We start from the raw sequence: 20,936 nt of genomic DNA, 5'->3' as shown, positions 1-20,936 counted from the left end.
CCCTTAAGAACTTTTGATACTCTTTTTTTTCTTGAGCTGACTGTGTGTAGGTGACTGTACTTAGGTGAAGGCTCAATGCTAATTGGTCTAATTCTGTTTAGATGCAGCTGTTACCTGACCTCAGGCAGCTGGAGCTGTAGGTGAAGTAAGCCAGTTGCTGTGTGGTTGCAGTAGAGGATTAATTACTTTATTCAGTTCCTTAAATGGGAAGAGCTCAAGTCACACAAGTGTATAGAAGGGAAATTTCAAAGCTGCTTAAATATTGGATTTATTTTCTTACAGCAGATCCCCAGAAAAGCATGGAAGATGAAATTGAATCAGTCCTGCAGGAGCGGATAATGGTTTTGGATGGTGGCATGGGGACCATGATCCAGCAACGTGCCCTGTCAGAAGAGGATTTCCGAGGGTGTGAATTTAAAGATCATTCCAGGCCTTTGAAAGGCAATAATGACCTTCTCAGTATAACTCAGCCTGATATAATCTGTGACATACACAAGGTCGGTGGTTCTGATTTCTGTCTCTTGACAGAAGGAAAAAGAATTTAGCCTTTTCCCTCCCCTTTTCTATGCCACAGGCTACTGTCTCTCCTGCATCTTTTGGGGATAGGGGAGAAAGAGCTAGGTAACCATGCAAAAAAGAATGAGCAGATTTGACTGTTCTGGTTGTGTGAACACAGCATTTGTGTCTCGGTTCCTGATGTCATCCAGGCAGTGTTGTTTTTAAATCCCTTTTTTACTAATGTCCCTGATGTGTTTCTATTAATTGTAGTTCTGATTTATTTGATTTTTCTTTCCTTTTCTCCTCCTAGGCCAGCACTTGAAATGCATCTAGGTAGGATGTATCTGAATTTCAGATGTGTGTTTCTATAACTGTGTATTGACGACCTGTTAAATGTAGCAGCCTGGAGCAGGCCTCTCCCTGGGTAATGAGTACATGGGCTTCCTGATGAATAGATGTTCTTCCATGTTCTTTTTTTTTCCCATAGAATATTTGTGCGTGGCCCAGGGAATAACATGGTCTAGGGTTGATCATTAGGAGTTTGCAAACAGATTTAATCATTTTCCTATCTTCAATTAGACTTTAAAGGCCAACTTCCTAAGCCTTGTATTTCTTGAGTTGCAGGTATTTGTACATGTTACTGTAATAACTGGGATGTTTGAATAGCATTGCAACTAGCTGATACTCAGTTGAAGCTTCACTTCTGAATTTTTCCAGTCATTTATTAAAAAGATCTGCATTTCTTTGGAATTGTAACTGGCTTATGTTTGTTAAAGTTGGTATGTAATATGTATTTTTATATTTACATTCTAACCGTTGCTCCTTGGATTTGAAGAATGATGATTTGAAAACAGTCAGTCTTTGATCTATAAAAATTTCAGAAGGAAATATTTGTAGATGGAGTTTAGTCCCTGTCAGACTGTCAACTGAGCTGTAGTGGTGGTGAGCCTTGGAATTTATAATAGCTTGTGCTTTAAATCAGGTAAGCTGATTTAACAGTTGAATTTTGCAATTTTAGCAGAGCAATAGTGATGTGACTTGAGAATGAATGTACTGAGTCAAACTGAGTAGCCTGCTATCATCCCTTCTATGGCCAGTTGTAAGTGCTTTAGGACGAGTGTAAGAGAAGAACAAGTCTGTGGTGCTTCCCGTGCTTTCTGAGCCATGGGCGATGACCATATATTTTGTAGCTACGCATGGTTATTTTTTCTGAGAACTAGACAGAAGTTGAAATAATACATGAAAATATTTCTACAAAGTAACTGTAATCTCACTCTATGTATGGTTTAAATGTTGGCTGTACCTTGTCTGGCAAAGTAAGATTCAGTGGTAAGAGAGGTGATGTATTTTCAAAGGCAAAAATCATCTTACTGCTTTGAGTATATTATTTGCTTCTGTGGTGGTTGACAGTGAAGTTGAAGGGCTTCTGCTAAAATGACAGATCCGAACTAAACAAAAGCTAGTACAAAACTGTAGAGATTTGACAGCTTTCTTTAGTCTGTATAATTTTCATAAACTCTGTTACTTTGTTGTTAATGTGCTTGTAAGAACTTGTGCATTTTCATGTAGCTGTTTGTAGGTATTTCCATGTGTACCCAGGAGGAACTGAGAGGAAGTCTGTTAGTTTGCAGCAAAGCACATTTTAAAGCAAATATAATTCTTTTTTGCTTGTTTGGATCAAGTCTTTATTTGCCCTGTTGATCCCACTGAGCTCATCTGCTTCATGTGGAAAAACCTTAGTGTCTTCTGTTAATGGCCACTTCAGTATTTTTTACTTACTAGCACTTCAGATGTCTTAATTTCCTTGAGGTTGGCAGACTACAATCTGCAAAAATGTTTCCATATGCATTGATCGCAGCTTAATTCAGTGGGCATTGGACAACCCGAAGGGGAAAGAAGGCTTAATTGTTTTGTGAATCTGGGCCATTAGTTAAACTTTAAATGTGATCTGCACAAAACATGATTCTCCTAAGCTTGTGTGCTGTCCAGTGTGTGCTTGTGCTGTACAGCTCCCTTCAGAACGTTTAAATTTCCTAATCAGCTGTTGTTTAACTGGTGCCTTTTCTGAGCCTGCCCACAGCAGCCCTCGCTTGCTGGTGGCAATTGGATTGCATCCAACTGTGTCCCCATGCAGAAATCCAGAATGTGCTCCAGGTGCTGGACTCAAGGGTGGAGGTGACTCTAGAAATGTCATCTGGTAATAGAAAGCGTGGCTGAGGTGAAAACTCCGGAAATTGGTTCTGTGGGACAGTTCTGTTACTTTGGCCCTGTGCCTTTGAGTAAGGCCTTCAGAGTTTACTTTAAATGAGGAGATGATTTGTGATTGTCAACTGAGTGAGACAAAGTAGTTAGGTTGCTTTCACTTCATATCTCTGTTCTTGTTTTTTTTGAGTTTTTTTCATTCATGTCTTGCAGGAATACTTGCTGTCGGGCGCTGACATCATTGAAACTAACACTTTCAGCAGCACCCGTGTTGCACAAGCTGACTATGGCCTTGAGCATTTGGTAAGAATGCTAAACTATTTACACATTAAAATATTAATCAAGATTTTTGTCTTAGCAGGCAGGATTAACTTGCTCTCAGAGTCCATTGATACTCTGTTTATTGACCGCCTGCTGCCTCTTGAGCCATGGGATGGGGTTGTAGCTCATTTCTGCTGCTGTGGACAATTGCACTTGCTGTGTGTGATGGTCATAGTGCACCTACTGTTGACCAAGTCACAGACAATAATAGTTTGTCCTAGGTTTTTTTTTGAGCATTTGCAGAATGTTTCATGTCTGTGAACAAGAATGTTTTGCTTCAGTCCGTTCAACTTGCCAAATGCTACAGTGGAGCTACTTTTTATTGGGATATTATTTCTGTGCTGTTTGTGCTGGTGTATGTAGACATCCTTTCAGGCCTGCATTTGTCATAGCTATTCTGTGTATGTGTTGCTTTGAGAAGCTGAGAAATGCGTAAGAAAATACTTGGAAATGTGCTACTTGAATAAAAAGTGAATTTAAAGGTAGGTTAATTTTGTCCTCAAAGTGCTGTTCTTCAGCTCCTGTTGACTTCAGCGGGGTTTAATTAGTACCTTACAGAATGAAATTTTGTGATTAGCAGCTGTAGACTGGGGCATACATGGGATGAGACCTGCCATGTAGCGCTGTTGCTGAGATGTATAGAACCTTTCCTTTTGAAGTTCTGTAAGAGTGCTTACACGTATTTGGATGGCTTAGGGAGCCTTCAGAGTGTAGTGTGAGCTATTGAGTGGGAGTATTGTGTTCCTCTGAGGATGAGTTATACTGTACTGAACTAAAGGTTACTCGGTAATTTTCTGTAATTGTTCCAGGCATATCGGTTAAACAGAGTCTCTGCACAGGTGGCCAGAAAAGCAGCAGATGATGTAACTGCTCAGACAGGTAAGCAGTATTTGTTTTAATTTCTTGCTCATTTGTGGTTTTGACTGTCTTGCTCCAATCATTGAAACGTTGCTAACCAGGGGATAGCCTGATGGTTTACATCACAGGGACATAACTTACAGACAGCCAGTTTAGGTACAGTAGCAATTTCACATCTCTATTCATATCACACTAATTTCAGCATGTTTGCAGGGTGACTGTCCTGTGCCTGCCCATTTTAGACTGAGAGTGATACACATCTTTCTGCTGTGTTTTAGAGAAAAAAATATTCATCAGGGACTGTTTAAAGTCACTTATATTTGTACGACACAAGCCTTTGTACCAAAGAATTAGGATAACTGTCTGTAGGTAAATGTGGAATACCAGTAACTCCTAGTTTAAGTCTCATGGTTTGACGTTACTCAGCAACTACTGGAATGTGCTTAGCGTGTGACTATCATCTGTAAATGTGCAGTCTTGTACCTTCTGGGCTTTACGTTCAGTGTCTGCACTGAACACCTTGTTGGATAGGATTAAAACAAAATGTCAGCTGCTCTGGGTAATCTTGCGCTGAACAAACTCTTCATTTGGGACAGGAGTCTCCTGTTCTTTATAGTTCTTCATCCCTGAATGTCTTGTATGTCTTGGTGTCCTTGAAGGCTTTTTACATGGATATAGCTGTTATTGTAAAACCAGAGGTAAATTGTTTTGTGGATTTGTCTGTTTTTGTTTTTTTCCTTCTCCTGTGTCTTGGTTCTTGGTTCAGGAATTAGGAGATATGTTGCTGGAGCCATGGGTCCAACAAACAGAACACTCTCTGTGTCACCATCTGTGGAGAGACCGGATTACAGGAACATAAGTAAGTATTGGTAACCATCAAGTTATTTAATGTAGGTGATGGTCTTGAAAGAGATACCTCCAGATGAAACAGACATCATTCCTGTTTTACAGCTTTTGATGAACTGGTTGAAGCCTATAAGGAACAAGCCAAAGGACTTTTGGATGGAGGAGTTGATATCTTGTTAGTGGAAACAATATTTGATACAGCCAATGCCAAGGTGAGACTCCTGGCAAAAAAAAATATACTGGTAATAGAAAATTTGGTGTACAACCTAAGGAAATTCAACACAGTACTTGTAAGAGCTATCAGCTACTGCTTACTAAATACAGGAAAAAAATCTTCAGTTGATAGTGAACAGGTAGAATGTAAGGACATGGTTTCTAATCGGTCTTTTCCAAAGGTTTTCCTTTGCCTTTTAATATGTGCCATCAGTATCTTTCTGGCTGCCTGTGCCAGCTGTCCTCTTATTCCCAGAAGCTCTGCTGTATTGCAAAACATCTCCAAGTGCATCTGATGTTTGTATTTTTCAGCATAAGCTTGTCTGTCCAAAGGATGCTTGTGAGGCATACTGAAAAGGGTATGTGCAGTGTATCTGATTGCAGGTGTGGGAGGGTTTGTGAGACAGTCCTGTTAAAATGTGGGGTTTTGAGCATCTCTTACACTCTGCCATCCGCTTTAAAAAAGAACAATTGGGAGTAGAGGATTAGAAAGGTAAAATAAAAGGAATAAAATGTTGAAATATGTTACGGTTTCTGTGATTTTGACACTTGTTTCTTTATCTAATAATTGCACAGTTCAAGTGGTAGAGTTGTTAGGGCACTTAAAACTCTCTTGTGGTTTTACAGAGAAAAGTCTGGCTGGGTTTGCACACAGCATTTCTTTAGGCTTCTGTCCCTGGCTGATGCATGTGTGCAGTGGCATAACTTGCCCTTTTCAGATTTCACCAATTATAGTGGAGGTTTTGCCAGCATCCCACAGGGTTAACACAGTGCTGAGCTCACATTCATGTGCAACTTTCTTACCGTAAGGGTGCGGGAAATTTTCATGAGCTTCCAAGGGGTCACTGCAGTGACCCCTTGGAAATTAAAATTTGTGGTGGTCAGAATTCTTTGCAAACTGCATGTCTGAACAGACTTAAGGCCAGTGAATGTGTACTGAGAATAGTACATAGAACTGTCTGGGGTGGGGCTTGTGCTGTGGACATGAGGGAGACACACATGCCAGTGTGAATAGAGTTTCAGAGTAGTCTTAGTCGTATTCGGTTACCTCATGGTACTTCCTTTGCACTTGTCACCAAAATGTGTTTTGGAATGTCTGGAAGATGTTAGGGTTAAGGGTAAAACCTCTTGAGTGTACCAAGTTCTTTCAGGCCATATGAGGTAGCAAGTTGCATAAACAGTAAAAAAATAATAAAAAATAGCAACACCCACCCATATTCCACCCCAAGAAAAGCCCCCCAAACCAAAAACCAACCAAATTAAGAACTCACAAAACAGCCACTTATACTTTGCAACTTATTTTTTTTATAGGCAGCTCTTTTTGCACTCCAGACTTTGTTTGAGGAAGAGTATGCTCCTCGACCCATATTTGTAAGTATACATTGTTTAATATTTTACATATACTTAAGTTTGAGTTGTTAAGTAGCTGAGATGGCAGTTGGTTTAAAGTATTCTGAAATAAAGGAAATAAGTATCTTGAAAACGTGCTTTTTTCACATGATAGTGAAAGGACAAACTTTTCTGCAAAGAGCTTTATGTGAAATCAGGTTGGGTAGCTCTGTCTAGCTTATAAGTCTGAAATCTTCATTCCAATGGGTGTTCATTCTGTGTATTTCCACAGAAAAAGTTTGATGGTGATTTTTTTGCTTGGGCTTGCTATCTTAAGGGTAGTGAGAACTAGTGCTTCAAGGATGAAATTAAGCAAATTCTACCGTATTTTCAAGTAGAATTTTGTGGCCATTTGCAGTCAGAAAAGGTCTGTCTAACTCCATATTCTTTCTGACATGTCTCTTTCTAACAGCAGGCAGTCATGAAACGAATATAGAAAAGAAGCACTTCTTTTTCAAGTTCTAATGTATTCTTTGAGTTTTCTGCAGTTTTCAGTCCAGGCTTTCTGATCTGCAATTTGTATTTGATGAATGTGTTTACTCCTTCCTTGAACCTATGTTCAAACCTGCGTGGGACTCGGGTATCCACAAAATAATCTTGTTGGTAGCTTTTGCAGCTTATGAATGCGTTGGTTTGAAAGTTTACTTTTGGACATTCCACCCAATAACTATTTTGTGTCTTGCCATGTGTCTCTCAAAAGTGACAATGAGCAGCTGTTCCATTTTCCCTTTGCTGAATAGCCATGGCATTTGTAGTCCTCTGTGAGATCTTTCTTTTGTCACCTTTTTTCATCCTGAAGAGTCTTTTCTGTTTAGCTGCTCTCTGTCATTCATTATTGCTGTCGCCTTTTTGTTTTCCACTTCCTTGAGTCAGTGGACAATTAGAATAACATACATCAGTCAAAGTGCAGCCTAGTGATGTTCTTTGCCATGTCCATTTCTTTTTTTTGCAGTTCCTGACTCTTTACTTTATGGCTAATGAGATTGAAATTGCATTCATAAAACTTTCTTTTGTTACTCAGATTAATTTATTGAGCAGTAAAGACTAGTTTGGAGGTATCATCATATAGAATTTTTCCTGTATTTGCAACTTTGCACTTGACCAGCAATGAGTTTCCACTTTTTCATCATCTGAGTCAGTTAGCACTGAGAGTTTTCTGATTATGTGGAGTTGACTTTGTCTTTGTTGTCCTGAACAGCGTCGTCAGTGAGCTTGGTTGTCTCATTCTCTGCTCCCTTTCCAATTCAGTTATGTTGAGAAGTACAACCCCTAGCACAGCCTCTCTAGGATTCCATTCATCACCTCCCTTGACCGAGTAGTTTGAAGGAAAGTAGCATCAATATTAAAGCATGTTTTGGATAAATAATGGATCTGCATTTGCATGGAGTCTTCTAAACGCATTCCATCTTCTGGAAAAAAGATATGTTGATTTGGGAAGGCTTCTCTGGCTCATTCAGATGCTTCCGGAATTTGTAGCTTAGTAGTTGTTAGTTGGAGTCAAGACATTATTTATTATCTGCGCATGTCTCTCTGTATAGTACTAAAGAGATATATGATTATACAGGTTGAGACTTCTGTCTCCACTATGAAGCTGCAACATCTGGTGTTCCATTGTGGCAAAAGGAGTAACTTATTTTAAGGCCAGCCCCTCCTCTCTCACTCAACCACCACCACCAAACAACTTAATAACAGTCCTGGGACCTGAAATAACATAAAAGGGGAGGTAGAGAAGATGAGGAGGATAGGAGATGGAGCTGTGACAGCTGATAACTACTTAAACAGAATATCAGAATGATACCGTGGTACTAATGCTACCTTGCTGCTGAATGCTTCGTGGTAGCTTTATCTTTTTTTTGTTTTCTTTTTTCCTTTTTCTCTCCCTGAGATGGGGGAGAGAGGGAAAAAGGAGTGGTTTAAAGTTTGCCTTTTCCTTAGCTAAATATTTAAATGTTTATAGGGAGGAAAGGGTTTAATTTTTCCACTTTAAATGGAGTACAGGTCCCTCTGCCTTGACTTTTTAGCATTTCAGCCATTTAAGGTCTTGGGTTTATTGTTAATTCTACTTCCTCTGTGTTCAACTGATATTTAGGTTTCTGGAACCATTGTGGATAAGAGTGGGCGCACCCTCTCAGGCCAGACAGCAGAAGCGTTTGTCATTAGTGTTTCCCACAGTAAGCCACTTTGGTAAGAAAATTTCTCTGTCTTTTATTAAGTTATCTGTAGATCTTCATTTTTTTTCTATTTTAACCCCTTGCTTTCAGCTAAATGGAAGTTATAGTAATTATCATTTTTAATCACCTGTATTGCTAAGGTGTTCTGCTCTCATTCCCTCAGAAATTGTTTCCAAAGAATGCTGAATTTTGAAAACATTGCTCTGTTCTGGGGTTTTGTGTTTGCAATGGCCTCTGACATCACAAAATGGTCAAAGCATTAAAAAAAATGATTCTGAAACTGTAGCTTTCCATCTCTTACAGTCTCAGATTGTTCAGGGAACTAATTCCTGGTATGGGCAGAGGGGACATCTGTTTCTTAGAGGGAAGCAGTGACAGCTCAGAATATTTCAGGGTGGTTTGAAAGAGCAAATCCTAAGATTTGATTCCAGTGTTCTTTTTGCTGAACTCTTACAAGAATGTATATATTCCCTGGGTGTTTTTTCCCAAGGATGTGGATTGTTGTTCTGAAAGCTCTGGTGCCTCCATTTAGTTGCATTCTCTTCAGTTCAGGGAGAAAAGTTGAAATAAGTATGAGATCAAGAGCTGTGAAAGTGCATAATATAGCAGATTTTGGTTATTTATTGTGCAAGATTTTGCATGTTAACTTGAATACCTTGTTCTACCTCCTTATCTCCTCTTCCCTCTTTACCATTTTTTTCTTTCTGGTTGGTTTTTCCACACAAAAACTTAAAATGGAATAGATTTCCCTGCCCCCCCCCCCCGAATATTCAAACTTGAAACATTTAATTCACTGTTACCACTGGATGCCATGCACATTGTGACAAGCCATTGCTTGTTTTTAAAACAAAATTCCAGCTAAACGACGCAATCTGTCATCTCAGTGATACAAAAGCGGAAGACTGCATTCACAGCTTTCCTGACTGCCCTTGAGGCTCCACTTTCCCAGACCAGACGGTGCTCCAGAAGTGACATATGGAGCCTCTTGGAACAGGGTGGTAGTTGACTCCTTCTCTCAGCATCACAGCCTGGTGATCCATATTTGGCATGAGTCTGTCTCAGATAATCTTGCTCATAACTCTCTTGCCTCTGAAGAAGAGAGAAGGGCACTGGAGCAGAAACCAAGAATTTATTAAACCACATTTTATAGAAGCTATCTTATGGTTCTGAATGCTTAGGGCCTGTTTCTCATTTGTGTGAAGGCTGCTACACAGCACTGTGGCAGAAGGGTCTTAGTTGTGGGAGCAGCTTGCATTTAATGTTTCTGTTGCCAAATTGGTACAGAGTGGCTTCAGGGTTGTGAAAAAGCTGATTGTAATAGCATCCTAGGGATCATGTTATACTTGTTCCTATGTTTCCATTTGGGTTTTTTATGTCTTACCTAAGGTGATGTGTTGCCCTAAAGACAGTTTTCTTTGGAGTCCTCCCTTAAAAAGTGTGTGCTTTGTCTGGTTGATACGAGTAGTAGCTGAGAAACTCATTAACTATGTTCAGTATATACTGAAAGATGCATGGCAAGCTCTTCACTGTGAAAGGTGCTAAGATGTGGCATGAGTTCCATTCACGTTATTTTGGATCCTGTGATTGTTTCAACCGTGGTAGCATTAAGAAGACACATGCTGAATTTAGGGCCCTAATGTGGCGTTTGTGGTGGTCCCAATGGCACTTTGCAGCCTTGGCTTTCACAGGAGTTGATGTGTGACTGCTGTGAGGAAATGAGCAAGGGAAGGGAGGTGATGTTTAAGATGAGGATGTGACAGTTACTACACTAGGGTAGCAGTGATAGCATACCAACAATCTGGGTACAGAAGCTACTTTTGTTTCTGAATGAATGTGCCTGTCTGTGCTTAGTTTGACTTGTCAGTTTTGAAATGGGAAATGCTAGGATGATGTTGTGCTCATAGATATATTTCATAGAATCATAGAATGGTTTGGTTTGGAAAGGACTTCAAAGTTCATCTAGTTCCAACCCACCAGCCATGGGCATGTAAGTCTTCTACTAGATCAAGTAGCTCAAAGCCCCATCCAGCCTGGCCTGAAACAGTTCCAGGGAGGGGCATCCACAGCCTCTCTGGGCAACCTATTCCAATGTCTCATCTCCCTCACAGTAAAGAATTTCTTCGTAATATCTAAGCTGAATCTACCCTCTTTCAGTCTGAAACTGTTACACCTTGTCCTATCCCTACACTTCATGATACGAGCAACCCTTGTGGTGAGTAAAATAATTCAGACAGGCTGAGCAGCCAGTACCCAGTAAGTCAAGTGAACATCATGAAGCACTTGTTTACTGGCTGCTTTTACAGTATCTCTCTGTTAGGGTGAGGTAAAAAGAGTGACAGGTCAGTTTGTACTTGGAACTATAGGCAGATGAACATTAAATGGGGAAGGGAGCGATGAAGCTGCCTAATACAGGAGGGAGGTTGAAAAGAGGCCTCAGGGAGTGTGAGCTCTGGAAGCTTGTAGATTGAATGACTTAGCAGTAGGAAATACATTGCATTCATCTGCATGTGATATAGACAATCTTGTTGATTTTACCTTGCTTTGCTTTGAAAATCCTGAAGGATGAGCCTTGATTCCGAAATGAGTTGAAGAACCTCCTTGCTGTAATTAATTGTTTATTCCCTGTGCATGCTCTTTGTATCCAGGGGATCTGTATGAAGGATTTAAATGTATGTAGACACTGAATAGGGAAATGAGAATAAAAGGGTTCTTTTAAGGTTTTTCTGTTAAAATAGAATGGCCCATATAAGGTGGATTACAAAAAGGGCTGTGAAGGTGAAGCTTACTGTTTGACAAAACAAACATATAGTACCACCTTTCCCACACAGCCACCCCTAATCTATTGGAAGAAAGGTTTTGTTGCCCAAGGTTAGTGCTGCCATGAGGCATCTTGGGGGAAGCACTTGATTTCTTCCAAGGTTGATATAATTTGTCGTTTTAAAAGACAATGGCAAGCTAGTGGCTTTTAAGCAGATCTTGCTTTTTCAACCTTTTCCCTACTTCTTCCTGTAGCACAAGGCTCCTTTCCACTCTGTCATTCTCATTCCATTTGTTCTCTCTCTTACCTAGAAAATACAGAGCTGTTGTGTTGCTGTCAAAATGCTGCCACTTCCCTTCTGGATTTTGAAATGAAATCTTGATTTACCGTCCCCAGTTCAATTCAGTCCAGCCCCCAACCCTCCTGCTCTTTTCTTCCACCCGAAGGTTCTCCTTTTCACAGTCTTGCTGTGGTGATGATGATGAGTAAAGAAATTGGAGATCAGGTTTGTTTTGTTATAGATGAGTGCGAGAGTTAGCAGTTGCCAGGACTAACATTTGTTTGTTTTGTGTGTAAAAGGCGTTTTTACTTCAAAATAATGTTTGAACATTTATTTTCCAGTATTGGCTTAAATTGTGCTTTAGGGGCAGTTGAAATGCGACCCTTCATTGAGGCAATTGGAAGCTGTACAACAGCCTACATCATCTGTTACCCCAATGCAGGTGTGTTGCTACACATGTCCCTGTGCTTACAGGCATGTGAGGTGTAACTAAACCATTCCATCTCATTAGCAGTAGTAGAGTTGCATTAGCTTGAAAAGGTGATTGTTTGTGCTATTAAAAAGAGATTAAGAGTATTTTTAAATGGTAAAAGTAACTTGTTACTTGTGTGACAGTGAACCCAGAATGCTCTCTTGCATAGTAATCATCTATTGAGTAATGACTGCAAGGGTGATGAGGCATTTTAGTGTAGCTGCTTTAAATGTCTTCAGTTTTGTTCTTGTGGACCTTAAACAAATGGTAATACTAGAAAAATTACGTTTCAAGGTCTTCCCAATACTTTTGGTGGTTATGATGAAACTCCAGAAGTGACTGCCAAGCATATAAAGGTATGAAATATTTCTCTAGAGTATATAATATCTGGCATGCTACTAGACAAGAATTCTTTGCTTGAATTTGTTAGTATTATGTTGGGTTTTTAAAAATTTTTTTTCCTCAAATGGCTTTGTATGTTACTGGGACTGTTTATAGACAATTTGCTGAATGATACTGATTTGAGATGTCAGGTTACAAAAAACTATGTAGGAGACTCTGAAAACCTTAATTACTTTCATGTCCTACACTGAGTAGTTTTCCTGCAGCTTGATCTATGGATGTTACTCATTTGCACTCCTATGTTCTTAATTTACATTTGGAAATTGTTCAAAAAGATGAGTGGTTTTTATGAACTTAGCAGGAATTTCAGAGAGTTGTGTGTACAGGAGCCACTGATGGTGGGGATGTTCCGGTACAGGGTGTCCTTCTACATGCCACTTGATCTGTGCAAGTCAGAACTACATGGATGGAGCTGCAGAGTCTCAGCAAGGATGCAGTTACTGCTGCGTGTTAGTTCTTTTTTATAATACAATATGACTAGTCTTTGATACCCAAGTGTTCATCTGGGGCTTCAGTATTAAATAGGCCAGTTTCAAATGTAGTTTCCTAAAATTAGGAAATTTAAAATTGCTGATGAGCCGTGGGAATCCACATCTCAAAGACAATCCTAAAAAGAAGAAATAGTACTGATTCTTTCTTAATTTAATTTTTTTTCTTGTGACCCCCCTGAACTGCTTAATATATGGAGGAGAAAAAATATAAATATTAAAGTATATATTTATATAAAAATGTATATAAAAAAAGATACCTTTATTAACTTAAACCAAAATTCTCTTTCCTTCCCTTTTACAGAACTTTGCTTTGGATGGCTTGGTCAACATAGTTGGAGGATGCTGTGGTACTACACCAGCACATATCAGGTACCTCATGAGCTACAACTTTAGGTACACTGGGAAGTAAATCAAGTGCTGCTTCTGTGGAGCAATATTCCATGACTTGTCTTCGAGTTTTCTGGAAAGATGGATCACTTGAATGCCAGTAGCAATATATGGAGTAGAATAGCTGTGCATATCATGAAGATTGAGACATGGCTCAAACAAGGATTATACCCTTGATTTTTGTCATCTGAAATTGTTCTGGAATTATTCTTCCTTCTTTACTGTTGGATAGAATAGACTTCCCATTTCGCTCCTTTATGCTGTATGTTCTTTCTCTTTCTGGCACTCCTAGCCACAAGGTGAATCTTAAGACTTGCTTTGATGGTAGAAGGAAGGAAGATGTGTGGGTGTTGAGGGGAAATATCTGAACAGGAGATCTGGGAATGCTGTATTGCTGGTGCTAGTCCTGGCCAGTCAGAAGGAGCATTTCATATCTTTCTCACTGGAAGCAGGTCAGTGGGAAAAACCTCCCTTTTCCACCAGGGCTTCAAAGAGAAGGGGCCCTTATGATTCATTTTTACCTGACACAAACTGGGAAGAAGTGGTATGTGGTCATGTAGAGGACACCATGGGTCGCTCCTGACTGGAGTCAAGAGAAAGTGAACATGAACACCGTGAGTCATTCTGGCATCCGAGAAACCTGTCTCAGCACAGAACAATGTGTGTCCCTTGTTTTTTTTGGCTGCAGTCATTAGCAATTGCTCAGCTCAGCAAATCCTGAGCACAGTAAGAGTCAGTGTGGTTGAGGACTGTTTGTGATACCCATCAGGCATCCCATTGGCATAGCATCTCGCCTTCTGCATTTGATAAGTCTTCAGCTTTGTACGTTGCCTGCAGATAGCTGTGAGGATCTTCTGGGAGTATGTTTTTGCTTTGGCCACGCAAAGTGAAACTGTCTAATTGGTCTTGTCTGCTACAGGGCTGGATTGAAGACACAGGTATATGCCTGTTGTGTACTGAGTCTTGTCTGGCGTGGTTTAATCGAAAACGTTATCTCTACTTTCCTCTTTCTGTAACTCAGGAAAATTGCCGAAGCTGTGAAATTCTGTAAACCTCGCGTTCCACCTTCTCCCTCTCAAGGATACATGCTGCTGTCAGGTAAAATGGAGTGTGACAGTTTGAGCTTTATAATGCATATAACCTTCCTTTATAAATTTATTTGCTGGTTTCTGTGGTTTAGAACAACACTATAGGTTTCTGGTTCTACCTGAATCCAGCAAGCTTATGGATGTGTAACCAGATCTAAATCTTACTGCTTTGGCCAAAGGATTAATGGAACATTTTATTACAATCTCGTAGAATATAGCCAAGCCAGCATATTTTACTCTGCAAGTCTCAGACACTTTTTAATGGTGAGCAAGTACCTCTATCCTCACATTGCAACAGGGAGACGGTCAAGCACAGACATATCAGGTCATCGAACTGCAGTTGATGGCAGAGCTGGGATGGGATCCTAATTCACCTGCTGTGAGAGAGCTGCTTAGTGTTGCCTCAGAGGTCAATACAGTCATGCTAGGACAGTGTTCCAGCAATACATCCAGGTCTACAATGTCTTTTGTTTTAGCAAAATCTAGATCTGTATGTTCCTCAGACAGACTTTGTTTTAAGCCTTTGGGACATGTATCCAAGTAAACCAGTACCTTTGTTTTGGTCTGGTTTTTTAGTCTCAAAGTCAAATCACTTCAGCATAAGTTAAATTTAAGTCATGAGTGGCCTGTGGTTTGATACATTAGCTTATTCTGTTCTGCTGTAACATTTGTTTGCCTCTGAGTTACCTGCTCCCCAAGGGTCTCACTTAGCTTGTTTCCCTGAACTTGAGTATGTGGTTAAGTGTTGTCCTTGTTTGTCGCTCAGTTCAGTGGGCTTCTTCTCTGGTGGTGGTAGAGTCATGAGTGAGTTAGCACAGTTGCAAGTTGAGAAAAGGTGTGTATGTGCATACACACAGATGCCTAAAGAACTGTAGCTTCATGTAATTTTATAGTGGACAATTTGGCTGTTATTTTTAGTGGGTCATGTAAATTATTGACTGTCGTTGAGGAACAGTAGAATTGCATTTCCTTGCTAGTTACTAGATTTGTGCACATCCTAATGTGCTGATAAATCACTATTCTTAGAGACACCTCTTTCACAGTTTAGAAAAGGGATTTTGTCTTTCTTCTAAGTTTATTTTTTTACAAATATGTTGAAATATATCTCTTTAAGGTCTGGAGCCATTCAGGATTGGGCCATACACCAACTTTGTTAACATTGGCGAACGCTGCAATGTGGCAGGATCAAGGAAGTTTGCGAAACTCATCATGGCAGGCAACTATGAAGTATACATTTAACAATAATCTTTATAGCTGATGCTCTGATTTGTCATTGTTCCATTGCACTGCATTATGAGTTGTTTGTTTGGCTGGCACAAAACCTTATTCCCCACCAGTTACAAGACTAAGAAAACAAGGAAAACTTACTTTCTCACCATCTTTTGTTTCTGTGCTTACCAGCTTCAGTAAATTTGTGAGAAGAATCTTACAAGGGCACTTTTTTTTTTTTGACAAGTGTTACAGGAAAAATGGTTTTCCATTTTGAATTGAGTTACACAGCTGATGATGGTTTAGAAAACATCCTGGTCTGTGCTGTATTTAGGAATGGATTTACATGCAGGGAGGAAGGAAACTGGGTGTAATCCCTCCTTCCAATATGTGGGGTATGTCTGATTTGGGATAAATTGTGGTACTGTGCAGCTCTCACTTTTTTCCCCTCCCTTCTCCAATCCTGGTTAACATTATGGTTGCATCTAATCTTTGTGTACAGACAACTGACACCAGCATGCTACATGAGAATTGCTACCGAAACAGGGGCTTAGAAGGTAGTTGCTTTCTTGAAACATCTGCAGGGCAGAAATAAGAAGCTGGAGGGCTCATTCTTTAGTTGTGTAAATTGCTACTGTAATATTCAATCAAATAGGAAAGTGACATTTCTTGAGAGCTGAGACTCTCTCCAGAGTACGCTCTGCTGTTCTAATTGATGCAATCAAAATTAAAGCCTTAGTTCGTTTTTTAAGAGAATCTGACTCTTAAGCTCTTAGAGGTCATGAGGCTGGTTAGACGAATTAAAAAGAGCTTTAGACACAGGTTGTTAGGGACTGTGAGCAACCAAAAACCTCAGTCTCCAGAGTGACAAAAGAGACAGCAAACAAGCATGGATGTTCAGATAATTATGTGGGCTGGAGGGAAAGCTTCAGTATTTCCTTCTGAACACTTGGTGATTATTCTGCAGCTGCAAACAAAGATGTCAAACAACTTCCAAAAATAAAGTACTCCATGTTATAAAACAGCAGAGCTTGTGATGCAAGACCCTTATGTCATACCATCACTAAGACTTTTCCTGTAATCTGCAGTCAGATGTCCTTGTTACCGTGCAAATCCTAAATTGTTCAATTAAGCATATTTCCAACTGTCTAAAATTATTGACACTACCAGCACATCAGGTCTCTGGTGTCATGTTCTTGTGAACAAATTAATTATCAGTTGTGCCATGCTGACAACTTTTGTACCTTGTTGTACATCACAGACCATTTCCTTATTTTCTTGTGGGATGTCTTACAAGTTTTTTATTTTTTGTTTGCATGCATATTTTGAAGTGAAATGTTGTCCTGAGAATGACTAGGCTTTTGTTTTCTACTGACTGTTGTTTTGGGTTTTGACTTTCTTCTTTAGGAAGCCCTGAGTGTAGCCAAATTGCAAGTTGAGATGGGGGCCCAGGTTCTTGACATCAATATGGATGATGGGATGCTGGATGGCCCTGCTGCAATGACCAGATTTTGTAACTTGATTTCTTCTGAACCTGATATTGCAAAGGTTGTAGTTTACTCACTCCAAAGCACAATAAAGAGCATTTTATTGGGTTGGAAATTTCCTTTCCGAAAATTTTGATATTGATTTATTTAGTAACCAGTTTAGCTCCTTAATAAGCAGATGTAGGTGTCCCCCAAGAGGAAGAGGTACTGTGATAGGGAAGGCCTTTGGAGGAAACAGAGGTTTTAAAATTCTGTATTTGGTTTCAGCTAAATGTGTGCCAGTCCTTTTCACTTGTCAGAAGAGCTGAATGCAGGTTCCTTTTGCAGCACTTAGGAGCCATAGTCTATATATTGGCAGTGTGTAACATTATTGCTTTCCATGAAACTTAAAATTGCTATGGATGTAGGGTGGTTTTGAAAGATAGTTACGGAATGTGTATTCTCTAAAAATGAGTATCTAATACAGAAACACCAGACAAAACAGGGAGAAGTGAAGATCTCTATATGATACATGATGGAGTTAACACAGAAGCTCTTCAGTTAAATTTCCTCTGAGTTTTGTCTTTAAAGCAAAGTGAACCTACAAATGCCATCTGGAAACTTTTTATTGTTAAATGCTGATTAATGTTTCTTCATTTTGATGTTTAAATGGGCAAACAGTCAGTGGAACTCTAATTCAAAACTGGTATGTATTTCCCTGGCTTACTTCTTTGTTTTTTACAGGTGCCATTGTGCATCGATTCCTCAAATTTTTCAGTGATTGAAGCAGGTTTGAAATGTTGCCAAGGGAAGTGCATTGTCAACAGCATCAGTTTGAAGGAAGGTGAGGAAGACTTTTTGGAGAAAGCAAGAAAAATTAAGTTGTATGGAGCAGCTGTGGTTGTCATGGCTTTTGATGAAGTGGGGCAGGTGAGTATCACTTTGAAGGGGAGGTATTTTTCTTCTGCTGTGCAAGGCTTTCTTAGTCTTGTGTGAGACAAAGTTGTTCTGTTTCATTGGTGCAGGTGATTCAAAGAGGTCTGTATAGTCTTGGCAACAGTGTAGAGCCTGATGCGTAAGCATTTCTTACACTGCTCACGTTTGAGCAATCCAAGCACTGCTCCAAGTGTCACTCTGCTAGCACAAGAGCATGTCTTTTGTTGCTATTCAGCTATGCTGAACTCTTCCTTCCTTCACAGAAAATTGTTGGTTTTAGTTCAGAAACTGAGTTTTGCATAAGAATTGGAATCTTTGTGACGTAATTTAGTCATGTCAAAAACTATGTATTAGACTTTGCATGGGATGGTGGAATGTTGAGGAACAAAGTTGTAATGACTTGAGTCAAAACTCCAGGTACAGATGTGGTGATATTTTTAATACCAAATGCTTACATAGAATCCTTTTCTAGTATTTGTGATGGTCAAATTCTCAGTCTTGAGTCAATAGAGCCATAAGTGATTCCTGGGGAGTTTATTTTTTCTGTTCTCTGTAAGTTTCATGTTAGTATTCTTTTTCTTCACTAGGCAACAGAAACAGAAACCAAGATTGCAATCTGTTCCAGAGCTTATCACCTCCTTGTGGAAAAAGTGCGCTTCAATCCAAATGATATAATATTTGACCCCAATATTTTGACCATAGGAACTGGAATGGAAGAACATAACCTGTATGCCATGAATTTTATCAGTGCTACTAAAACCATAAAAGTGAGTTGTAAGCTTATTTTAACTTGAAGTATTTTGCCGAGATTACCTAAAAGCCCAAAACACCACGAAATGGAACACTCCCCAGCCCTTCCCCAAACAACAGCAGCAAGAAAACACTGCTGCAAGATGGTACATGTTTTAAATTAGCAAGGGAGACTATTCCTCTGAAGTGCAGCCAGTCCCCAGTAATGCTATATTTCCAATAGAGGAACTTCAAATAGTTCTATAAATAAATTTCAATCCATTATCTCTACTGTAAATATACTATATTAATTGAGGCAACAGTCACATTCTTGTTCTAGCTAAAAGGACCTCTTTGAAGGTACAGGAAAGCTGCCTGTTAAAATTAATGAAATTTCGATTTCTGTGGAAGGGATTTATGCAGTAACCTGACTTTCTGTTCAGCCAAAATGTGTGAGGAGCATCATAATCTGAATACAGCCAAGGAAGCGGCACTGTTTTCTTTTTTCACAAGGCAACTTGATTGGTGGGGAGAAACTTTGTCAGTAGCAGTCTGGGCTGTTGTCACTGCAGGGCTTCTGGAAGGGAGGTGGCACCTTTCAGGTTAGCTGCTCAGTTACAGTCTGCTCCTGAGGTACACAAGCTCCTGTTCCAGAGGAGCTGAGGATGGAAGAGCCATAACTAGGTCTGCATGGGGAATATCTGGAGGGCTGCTGTGGGAGGGCTGATACGTTTAGAACAGCATCTATGACCGGAAACCATGATAGTTGCTTACAGATAATTAGGCTGGATTTTTCCTTGTATCTTTTTCAATAGAGATTTGAATTGCTTTTTATGAATTTGAGTGACTAGAAGCATCTGGAACAGAAGAACAAGAGAGAAAGGGTGCAGAGCCAATTCACCATAGCTCAGGAGCCAACTGTGTTATGGACTGGATGCTTGGCTTAGGTTTCCTTTTTGGAAAGCAGCTTTCTGTAAATCCGTGTGTGATTCCTATAGGAAACACTACCAGGAGCCAGGATCAGTGGAGGTCTTTCCAATCTGTCTTTCTCCTTTCGAGGAATGGATGCCATTCGAGAAGCAATGCATGGGGTGTTCCTTTACCACGCAATTAAGGTACGACATGCTTTTGGCCTCCATATGTTTGCACTTGGCAGATATGCAGTGGTACGCGTGACAGCCCTGGCTGGGGAATTCTGTACCTTTTTTTCAGTATGGCATGGACATGGGAATTGTGAATGCTGGGAACCTGCCAGTGTATGATGATATCCACAAGGAACTGCTACAGCTGTGTGAGAATCTCATCTGGAACAAAGATCCTGATGCAACAGAGAAACTTTTACTTTATGCTCAGGTAACTTCCAAGTTTAAGCTTAGAATCGTAGTTAGCACATGGTCTTTAACAGCTCCCTGCTGATGTTAGCTAGAACAGCCTATAAACTGCATGTCAATCTAACAATAGGTATTAGAAGTTAGTAATGATAGTGCAAGTGGTTCAGTTACTATAGAATAAAGTGTGAACTCTGCGGCAGATCGAGCCTCTCCAGTTTCATATGTACCTTGAAAGATCCTGCATCACAGTTCTTCGTGTGCTTCAGGAGACCAAGCTGCATAGGTGTTCTTTAAAAAAACAAACCAAAATAAAAATCAAAACCAACCAACCAACCAAAAAAAACCCAAACCCCCAAGTGAATAAGAAGCAAAAAATATCAACCGAACTCCTCCCAAACAAAAAAAATACCACTTCACGAACAAAAAAAAACCCAAACAAAAACCTGAAAAATCCAACCCACAACCAAAGCAAAGCACTTGACAAGTGTGCTGTGGAAGATGAAGAGTAAATCTGTCTCTCTGGTGTTAATGGTTTGCCTGGAGTATATGTAAAAATAGTTGCCTGCCATTTCTGGCTGTGCCATAGGCTTCCAGTCCATGTAACTGTTGTCAAGAGTGAAGATCAACTATTTAGTGGTTTTGAATGGGATCGTGATGGTAGTGACAAAAGACAAAGAATGCACATCTGAAGGTTTCCAGATTATCATCCGTAACATAACTGGTGAAATCCTGTTCTGAACAGAACATAAAGCAAATATTTCTCTGCGTTAAGTGGCCCTTTAGATTTAAACACACAAGAATATTTGCATGTGCAGTGTTGTAGCTTCTGGAGGTATTATTTCTGTGCACAGCTTCATCTGGTTTGTAGTTTGCCCTGTGGTTGTGTGCT

General features: G+C 39.8%; 1 protein-coding gene across 1 annotated transcript in view; it reads left to right on the top strand.

The window, feature by feature from the left end:
* Positions 1-299: 299 nt before the first annotated feature.
* The window catches only part of MTR (5-methyltetrahydrofolate-homocysteine methyltransferase), a 46,058-nt gene continuing 25,421 nt past the window's right edge, over positions 300-20,936 (top strand). Inside the window, exons 1-17 of the mRNA XM_008942110.1 lie at positions 300-497; positions 2,914-3,003; positions 3,831-3,900; positions 4,646-4,738; positions 4,831-4,937; positions 6,250-6,309; positions 8,417-8,511; positions 11,878-11,978; positions 12,303-12,364; positions 13,203-13,270; positions 14,310-14,386; positions 15,491-15,603; positions 16,993-17,133; positions 17,796-17,981; positions 18,575-18,754; positions 19,715-19,831; positions 19,929-20,069. Of these exons, the coding sequence (XP_008940358.1) occupies positions 300-497; positions 2,914-3,003; positions 3,831-3,900; positions 4,646-4,738; positions 4,831-4,937; positions 6,250-6,309; positions 8,417-8,511; positions 11,878-11,978; positions 12,303-12,364; positions 13,203-13,270; positions 14,310-14,386; positions 15,491-15,603; positions 16,993-17,133; positions 17,796-17,981; positions 18,575-18,754; positions 19,715-19,831; positions 19,929-20,069 (1,899 nt within the window). The remainder of the gene's footprint in view (positions 498-2,913; positions 3,004-3,830; positions 3,901-4,645; positions 4,739-4,830; positions 4,938-6,249; positions 6,310-8,416; positions 8,512-11,877; positions 11,979-12,302; positions 12,365-13,202; positions 13,271-14,309; positions 14,387-15,490; positions 15,604-16,992; positions 17,134-17,795; positions 17,982-18,574; positions 18,755-19,714; positions 19,832-19,928; positions 20,070-20,936) is intronic.

Source organism: Merops nubicus, unplaced genomic scaffold, assembly GCF_000691845.1.
Source record: "Merops nubicus isolate BGI_N331 unplaced genomic scaffold, ASM69184v1 scaffold3186, whole genome shotgun sequence".
NCBI classification, from domain to species: Eukaryota; Metazoa; Chordata; class Aves; order Coraciiformes; family Meropidae; genus Merops; species Merops nubicus.
The sequence above is the reverse complement of the archived record's forward strand: the minus strand, read 5'-3'. Positions and strand labels throughout refer to the sequence as shown.